The sequence below is a fragment of the Choloepus didactylus genome, chromosome 15, assembly GCF_015220235.1.
Source record: "Choloepus didactylus isolate mChoDid1 chromosome 15, mChoDid1.pri, whole genome shotgun sequence".
Taxonomy (NCBI): Eukaryota; Metazoa; Chordata; class Mammalia; order Pilosa; family Megalonychidae; genus Choloepus; species Choloepus didactylus.
In genome coordinates this window covers 67956563-67965812 of record NC_051321.1, presented here as the reverse complement: position 1 = coordinate 67965812, position 9250 = coordinate 67956563, and the positions used below count along the sequence as shown (strand labels likewise).

At 52.0% G+C, this 9250-nt stretch overlaps 1 protein-coding gene across 1 annotated transcript in view; it reads right to left on the bottom strand.

Moving 5' to 3' along the window:
* Positions 1 to 372: 372 nt before the first annotated feature.
* Positions 373 to 9250, bottom strand: part of SLC29A3 (solute carrier family 29 member 3) — a 45836-nt gene continuing 36958 nt past the window's right edge. Inside the window, exons 4-6 of the mRNA XM_037804422.1 lie at positions 8831 to 9057; positions 5466 to 5628; positions 373 to 1747 (exon numbers count right to left, since the gene is read on the bottom strand). Of these exons, the coding sequence (XP_037660350.1) occupies positions 1093 to 1747; positions 5466 to 5628; positions 8831 to 9057 (1045 nt within the window). The 3' untranslated portion in view covers positions 373 to 1092. The remainder of the gene's footprint in view (positions 1748 to 5465; positions 5629 to 8830; positions 9058 to 9250) is intronic.

The window sequence follows — 9250 nt, the reverse complement described above, 5'->3', positions numbered from 1 at the left end:
TAAAAAATAGACCTCTGAACGAGAGCCTGGGCCAGACACCTTTTGCCTGTCCCTCGCGTCCAATCTCCACCCTGTCCACCTTCGGTCCAGCCCACAGTGTGGCAAGAGGCGATCGGGGAGATGAAGACGGGATTCCTCCTGCAGAGTCACTGCAGGCTGGCTGTGTCTGCCCCCTTAGCTCACTTCTAGAACCCCAAGGTTCTTGAACAACTCTCTCCCCTCACCCTTTCAGGCCTGGGGTGGAAGGACCTCACTACTATTCTAGTATATAATACACGATCCCTTGTGTTTCCTGCATCCTCTTTTAAATGATCCTCAAATGTCCCCCACTTAAGTAGGCTTCTGTTTCCTGCCAAGACCCTGACTATTAGAGACACCACTGAAATATTTATTATAGGCTTGAAACCATGGCCTTGACCTGTTATAAACATGAACATAAAAAGACCTTGCCCTGGCCCAGGCCATAGACCGCTTTAAGGAACCCAGTTTGAAAACCCAGACCTGGCCCTGTCAGTCCCCAACACGGGGGCATCTGGAGCCAGAGTCTATGGAATGAAGAATTTCTGGAAGGCCTGTCTGACCGGGTTCTGCAGTCCAGTTGGTGGGAGATCTCTCAGCTGCAGAATGCAGAGGTCTGTGCAGGCTTGGATCTTAGGCCTAAGGGACTGGCCATCCCAAGGCAGAGAACCTATTGTTAGATTTGGGCACCAGTACCGACACAGAGGTCAAACGCTGCCAACACCTTTTAGAAGAGCTGGAACCCAGCACTCAGCTCTGAAGAAGAGCAGAACGTTCCCATCAGCTCTGAAAGTGAAGCCCCCGCTTTGTCACTGTCGTAAATGTGTCCTTGTTGGTCTTATTCAGATGTCTTGCGAGGGATCTGTTAAAGTGTCCAGAATGTCCCTGCCTCACACTCGGAGATGGTTCATCAGTCCTCTGGGGGCAGAAGTGAGGCCTGAGTGTACTCTGCCCTCTGCACCGAGCCAAACTGCAGCCCCTTCTTCCCCACCACCCAAGCCCCCCAGCACTTCCTTGCCACCCTGCAGAGGCTCCAGAGGGTCACCTGGCCCTGATATTCTCACTGCTCCCCTCCTAGATGAGGTGCACAAGCAGGGCAGAGCAGGCTGAGCCGAAGGCCAGCCCCAGGCACAGGTAAAAGGACATCACCACGCCCGTGGCCTCGGCCAGCTCCCGGGGCACGATCTTGGGACCATACATGAGAGCCAGGGTGCTGAGGTAGCCATTGCTGAGCCCCAGCAGGGAGGTGAAGAGTGCAGGATAGACATCTGACTCAAAGACCACTGTCCTCAGGTGGACACGGGGCTGATAATTGCAGAACACGAAAAAGGGGATGAAGATGGTCCGCGTGAGCACAAGCCCAGGGAGCAGCTTGCTTCTGGGCCCCGGCACCTGCACCCACGCGGTCATCTGCCGGCCGCACAGGTCAGCAAAGTTGAACAGGAGGAAGGTGGTGAGGGGGACGAAGAACTTGGTGGCCCACAGTGAGCCCGAGCCCTTGCTGAGGGACTCGATGTTGGCAGCGATGGCGGGGAAGATGAGGCTGGTGATGAAGAAGAGGTAGATGACACAGAAGCCCAGGCCGGCAGTCTTCTTCAGGATGGGGCGCAGGGGTGGCGTGTGGGAGTTGTTGGACCTGGGGGCCACCAAGGGGGCGTCGGGGGAGTCCTTGGGCTGCTCCTCTTCACTAGGAAACAGGTGGGCTGGCCGGGCAGGCCTCATGTAGTACCTGCAGGGAGGAGAGGGACCACCTGGTCAGAGGGTCAGCCCGGAAGCTGGGCCACTTGGGACTACCAGGGATGGGGTGGAGGCATGGGGGGGCAGACCTCAGAGTTGGCACAGCGAGGCGTGGGTGCTCAAAACAGAAGCTCTAGGTCCGGCATGTCAAGCCAAGGCTCCACCCGGCCATCAGCCCTGGGATCCCCTGACATGACACGGGCTGCTGCCGACGGACGGAGGAAGCCCGCACAGCCCCTGGCCTGCCTGCCCTGGGCTGGCTGAATGGCCGGACTGCAGCCAGGCACTCCACGGCTGTGGCCGTGCCACGAGCAGGGATAGAGGAAACCAGCATAGGATTCCTTGTGGCTCACTTGTTTTTGTTTTGTTTTAAGAGGGGAGAGGCAGACATAAAATAACATTTTAAAATATAAATTACTGTAAATTATGTAAGTAACACACGCTTAAGCCAATGAACCCAAACGATACAAGAGAGAAATGACAGAATACAAAGAGAACTCTCCACTCCCACCTCTGACCTCTCTCTTTAGTGGCACTGACCATTAAGCCAGCTGATGTAGTGCCCCATCCATGAGCAAACATGACACACAAAAGGGGATCAAGCTATACACATTGCATAGAATATGGCCTAAATACATGTAGCAATTATACAGAGTTATGTACCTATAAGTACCTATAACTGCCTGAAGAGCAGTATCTTAGGGTTGTCCTTTCAAACCAGTTCCAAGATCTGCAATCGAGCTGCCACCCTACTAAGGGACATTTAGGTTAGCTCTGGTTTTTCACTATTACCAATAATGTTGCAATGAATATCCCTATACATAAATCCTTGTACACTTATACTAGTATTTCTGGAAAAGGGATTGCTGAATTAAAAGTTCCGCACATTTAATAGCACCAATTTCTCTTGCAGTCCCCCACCCACCTAAAGTAACCCACCCTGTCAATCTCTAGAATAGTGTTTATTTTCCCTAAAAACAAAAAACACCCGACCACAATCTACAGTCACAACATGCATTAGTTTATTGGTTTATCATCTGTCTCTTTCAATTGAAGGCAGCTCCCTGGGGCAAGGACCACACTGGGTTGTTCCAAGCTGAATCCACCAGCACAGACTAGCCCTTCAAAGAATATTTGTTGAAAGAATTGATAAATAGCCTGTAAAAGAGCATCTCCCCCCCATACACTCAATACTGAATAGTATCAATTTTATCAAGCTTGCTGTGTGACCTTGCCTGAGTCACTCAACCTCTCTGGGCCTTAAGTGTCTGAAAACCAGCAGGCAGCCACCAACTGTGTTAATGTAATCAAACAGAAGGGCTTGATGTGGTGAGAGGAACAGTAGCCTGGTGATAGCTGGGCTCTGGTTTCAGCCCTGCTTCTGCACTACTGTGTGACCTTGGGTGGCTGCTCCCCGCTCTGGGCCTCAGTTTCCTCCTCTGTAACATGAAGGTTTCTGCAGCTGTGAACTTCTGTGTTTACAAGGAAGATAACTGAGGTCCCTGCCAGTCCTCCCATCCTAAGAGCAACAGGTAACAAGCAAATCAGTGGGAGGATTCCTGCCGGAACTACACCTCCCTGCGAAGCTGCCGAGCAGGGCTTTAGCTTCCTTGTTCCACAATCACTATCCAGGGAAAGGAACAGTCTTCCTTCTTGCTCTATTTAAGGTTTGCCTTAAATCTGTCCTGAGAAAGATCCCACCAAGTTCCTCTGGTCGAAGCTCTGCTTCGTAAGTTCTCCCAAATCTTCCTGCCACGTCTCTCCCTCGGCCTCCAGGCTGTGCCGCGGAATGGCGACATCCAACACTGACTGCACGAGGCTCAGTCCCTCCCCGGTGGGATGCGGTGGCCCAGCTGAACCTCCTGGGTACAGGGCATGTGAGCTTCCCTGTCAAGTAAATTTTAGGCTAAGCAGCCCTGGAAGCACAGCTCTACAAGCTCCATCCTCAAACGAATTTCTGCCAAACCCAGAAGTCTTGACCAAAGTTTTTATCAGCAAAGAGACTCATAGCACTGGGTGTTCTCTGCCTCATCTGTTTAGCTGGAAAGGACTTTGGCCTGCCTAAGCAAAGCTGGAAACCAGAGTGGTCAACCAGCCAGCGTGCCTGCGACTACCCAGGTTTTAGCACCAAGAGTCCCCTGTCCCAGGCAAACCAGGACAGTTGGTCACCCTATTGCAAGCAGACCTGGCCAAAGCACTCAGAAACAGGACATAGGGAAACAGTGGAAGGAACCCTCTGACCCTCAAAAATAATTTAAAAAGCAACTTTGAGGTGCCAGGCAGTATCCAGGGTGATGGGCAGACAGCGAACCAGCCCGCCTGACCTCAGGAATCACGTGGAGGGTGACAAGGAGCTGGGGGGGCAGGGGTGGGCAGGCCCAGGAGCCTGCAGCCGCCTGGGATATGGGGGCAGTTTGGAGTAGCTCAGGCCCCTTTGAGCTCCCGAAGCCCCTGAGGCGGGCAGAAGCGGAGGACCATCCTATGGCCAGGGAAAGAAGTGGCCTGGGAGAACCAGCGGATTAACGAGGAGGCCTCCTCTCAAGGACCAGAGGAAGGGCCCGGTGAGGACAGCCACGGCCAGGCCGCAGCCTGCTGCCTGGGAAGGGCACAGCTCTGCACAGAGACCTGGGCTCAAACCAGGTGAGTGGGACCTGGGCAGGTGTACGGACTGCCCTAAGCCTCTGTTTCCTCATCTGTAAGGCTGCGAAATACAGTAACACTTGCACAAACTTGCCATAATAATAAATGAATATGTATATAAACTACCCAGCTCAGTGCTACCAAAGTAGACGTCTGGTGGGAAAGGGAAGAGTCAGGACAGGCTCTATCCTCAGCTCTGCCAACTCGCACACTGTGTAACCACATGCAGATCACTCGGCCTTCCCTGCCTCGGTTTCCTCATCTATAATATGGGAAAATAACTCTTGCCTTTCCTATATCACAAGGTTATTTTGAGGATTAAGTAAGACAATGGATATGAAAATGCTTTGAAAAGAACAAAACATGAGTAAAGGTCAAGGGCTATTTTTTCTTAAAGAGTAGCAGGAAGCAAGAAAGAAAAAGGAGGAATTAGAGAGAGAGAGAGAGAGGTCAGAGAGAGGCAAGAAAACAGGCACGCAGGGTGGAGAGAAAGCCTGACGATGCCATGGCTAGAAGCACAGGTTTGGAGCTAGGTTTGAATCCTGCCTTGGCTGTCTGCTGGCTGTGAGACTCAGGCCAGTGATACAACCTCTCAGAATCCCCGTTCTCATTTGGGAATGGGAATAATAACAGTGATGCACCCTAAGAGGAACAGGGTTGAGGATTAAATGAGATAGCACACAGGCCTGGGGCAGAGGAGGCTTTCAGTCAATGGGAACTATCTGTTATTCATTATTTTCCCCCAGGTCCTGCTCCCACTTAGGCCTTTCCTGCCCTAAGTCTTGCAGACTCCAACTGCTCGGCAGGCACTCAGCCGGGCCAGTGTAACCGAGCTCCTACCAGGAGGCGGCCACAGCCCAGGGCAGTGGGGCTACAGCAGTGAACAAAACTCAGGCAGGTTTCTGCCCTCACAGGGTGCACTCTCCAGTGGGGAGACAGGCAACAAACAGGAAACCAGACATGTAATCTAAACAGGTGACGTGAGGATGCACATGTACAATATATACAATATAAAATATAACCGCACAAGAAATAAAATGAACGGGCAGAGCACGGGGCGGCGTCCTCACCTGGCATACTCCAGCCGGGGCAGCAGGAGGTAGAGGCCAATGCAGAGCGCGAGGATGGCGTCCGCTGTCAGAAAGAAGGCCAGGGCGCTGTTGGTCACGTCGCTGGATGCCGCCAGGTCCACCAGTGAGGCCAGGGCGCTGATGGTGCCCCCCATCGCTCCTCCTGCAGAGACCAGAGGACGCTGCGGAGATGGCTGGGCGGGGTTGGGGGGGTGGGGAGCGGCCGTGGGCCCATCTTCCCTGCACCCCAGGCCTTGTCCCTCCCGAGATGCTGGAGTTTAATGGAATCGAAATAAAAATTCTCTCTGCTGAGGAAAATGCTGTAGTTCTCAGTATTCTGAAACTCGGCAGTCATGGAGGTGTTTGCAGCCCAGCTGTGAGCCTTGAGTTGAAGAGTGTGTAGTTTTTCCATGTCCCTTGCCCAGGGTCTGGAGCTTTTCTCTGGTGCCCGCTAAGAGGTTGCTGCCCGAAGTAGCCAATGGCGCCACCACTCTGCTGCTGGTTTCACCTCTGACCCTTAACCCTTCATCTCTCTCTATTGCCTTTCAGGTGGGGTTGGAAATTTTGGCCTGGAGCAGAAGGGGGAGAGGGATGGCTTGGACCCGCCTAACAACCTGACTCCCTGACTCATCACAGCCTACTTGGCATTCTTGTGGCCCGGATAGACAATCCTTTCCCCTCCAACCTTCCCAACCTAAGCTCTTATTAGCCTGGGTGGGGCCAGAGGTTGCGATTTAAGGGGAAAGTAAAGATATAAAAATTAGCATAGCAATCAAAGGCATAGACCTTAGAACCAGTGTGCCCAAGTCCAATCCATCTAGCTGTGTGACCCGGGGTAAGTCACTTAACCTCTCTGTGCCTCTGTGTCCTCATCTGGAAAATGAAGATGCTCATAAGACCAACGTCTTAGGGCTGTTATGAAGACTAAAAGGGTTATTGCATGTCAAGTGCTCAGAACAGTCCTTGGCACAGAGAACTGCCATATTAATCCTCTCTGACTCCCAGTTAGGTATTTGGCTATTTCTGTCCTTCCCACATCAAAGCAGTAAAAACAGGGTAAACCTTTTGCTGAGAAGCTGTAATCCCCAGAGGGGTGCTTTGTAAAAACAGGGGTGAAACTCATTAAGACATTGCCCCGCCACCCCAAGGAATATTATCTTAACATCACTGCCTATTGGTTTTCCTCTCCCTCTTTCCAACTTGTAGAGAATTCACAATATTATCATCAACAACAAACCAGGCCTCGGGGGCCTCATCCCTCATGACTCCCTACTTTTATCTCATCAGTTATGGAAATACATGCAAATGAGAGTTAAAAAAAACAACCACCAGTACAAAACAAATGAGTTGCTCCTCAGATGCCAGCACATGCAGAATTCACAGACCATTGGCTTCTCTGGACAAAAACAACCGGGGGTGGCTGGCTGGAGGTCGGGACACCTCAGATTTTCCGGGTGATGGTGTCACTGGCCATGATGCTGGCTTAGGGCCAAGGGTAATTAATACTGAAGGGTGGGTACTAAATTACCCCACCTTTCAAAAAATGGGCTTTCTGGAAAACTCACTGGAGACTTCCCTTATCTAGAAGATGCTCAGGAGGCCAGATGAACCTGAAGGGTGGCTTCCCAACATAGATGGCATTGGGTCATTGGTTCCTGGAGAAGTAGCCAGGCTGAAGTTACATTTAAAGATACGTTCTCCAGCAGAATGGAGGGAGATGATGGTATGAGAGTCACTTTTTGAGACCAGTGGTGACAAAAGGGATTAAATCCACTGTTTGATGGCTGTGACCTTTAGCTCAGAGAAGCCCTTCTGGAAGCATTGCTAGTGGCACACTGAGTATACTCAGGAAACTTAGCAAGAGATTTAATTTTTGTTTATCGGTTTGAGGTCCAGGGGTTTCCCCAGATAGAACTGAAGCCTAATCCTATACATCAAAGGTGGCAGACAGATTTGAGCTCACATCTACCTTCTGATCAGTTAAGAGCAACTTCCTGAAGTGCAGTGTTCAGAAGGATTCAGAGGCTCAGGAGGAAAGATGCCGAACTACTAGAGGTGCCGGCACCTGTGTGGAAGTGGGAGGTGTTTGCCATCCCTGCCACACATGCAACCTGGAGTTATTAATTAGTGGGCATAAAACAGATTCTTTGTGAACGTCTTCTCAAGCAGGCAAGTGTTTAAAGCACTCCACAACAGGGACATGCAGAGACACAGAACAGAGCAGCTGGGCCTCCAGCCTCGCTTTAAGGGACCGTGGTCTCCTGGAAAAGCACAGATTCCTACTGGCCAAGCTCCTTTTTCTCTTGTTGCGTCATCTGGATGAGAGACATGTGCTTCTCCAGCTTAGAGAACCAAACTGCTGAGGTCTAGGCAAGGGGCTTACCATCAGCAAAAATCTCTGGCTAGAGGGGACGGCCCAAACCACACATCAGCACTCCCACACAAGCCAGGTCAGGGTGTGATGGGGGAATACATTTACTAGCTGCCAGCTCCCAAGGATGGGGTCTCGGTCATTCTGAATCCCCAGCACATAGGAGGTCTTCTACAAAACTAGAGAGGAAGAGAAGACAGAAGGAGGGGAGGAGAGGAGAAAAGAAGGGGCAAAAAGGTTGGGGAAAGGGAAACTAGAGAGAGGAGCAGAGGAAAAGGGAAAGGGGGAAATTTTCGACAGGAAAAAGAGGCAGGAAAGAAAAGAATCCTGGTTTCAGGAATTGCATCTTGCAGACAGATTGTATTTTCTTAAAATGATTGTCAGTACATCTCCGCTCCCACAGACTCTTCTTCCGATATGACTTGCAGAGTCTTCCGCGGAGACAGGACAGTCTGTGTTCTCTCCCTTTGAATCCAGCGGGCTATGACCACTGTGGAAGTGACCCTAGGAGGCTTCTGTGGCTACATTACAAAAGGAAATAAAGTTTCTGCCTGGTTCTCCTGAGATGCTCACTTTTGGAACCCAGACACCATGGCATGAGGAAGCTCAAGCAGCCATGGCAAGGTCCCCACGGAGAGGAACCCAAGCCTCTGGCCCTGGCTGAGCTTGCAGCCAACAGCTGGCACTAACACCCCTGCTAAGCCATCAAGCTTTCCTGAAAGTGGATCCTCCAGACCACAGCCGACGCCACGTGGAACAAAGCTGAGCTCTCCCCACCAAGTCCTGCCCAAACCGCAGATGCAGGAGCAGAAATAAACACTGGTGGTTGCTGAAAGTCACCAAGTTTTGGGGTGATTTGCCACACAACAATAAATAATGAACACATGTCTCACACATTTCTTTTTCTGGAAGGGCCACCACACACTCACCCCCTGCTCCTCCTCACGACCCCTAGGTAGACTGACCCGTGGGCTGTCTGGATTCCGGCTCTCACCTGATATCAGTGCCTGGGAATTCCTCATAGGGAAGGAGCCGGTCATGCCGAAGACGCTGCTGTTGAAGATGGTGGCGGTGCCGCTGAGGATTGCCATGCAGACCAGGGTGACCGCGAAGAAGCCACGGTTCCAGGAGGACGTGTCCACCTTCACCAGCATGGTCATCCCCACAAAGATGGACAGCATGATGGCCAGGGAGGTGAGGACTCGGACGCGGACTGGCACCCTGGGGCGAGGACGTGGGAGGCAGTCAGCGCCCCCCTCGGTCCACCCCCACCGCGGGCCGGGGCCGGTGAGCCATCTCGGGGGGAGCAGGCAAGCTTGGCGGCTGGAGGCAGAAGGCCTGCGTATAAATCCTGCTTTCCCTGTGCACCAGCTGTGTGGCCCTGGATAAGCACTGGTTTCAGCTTCTACGTCTG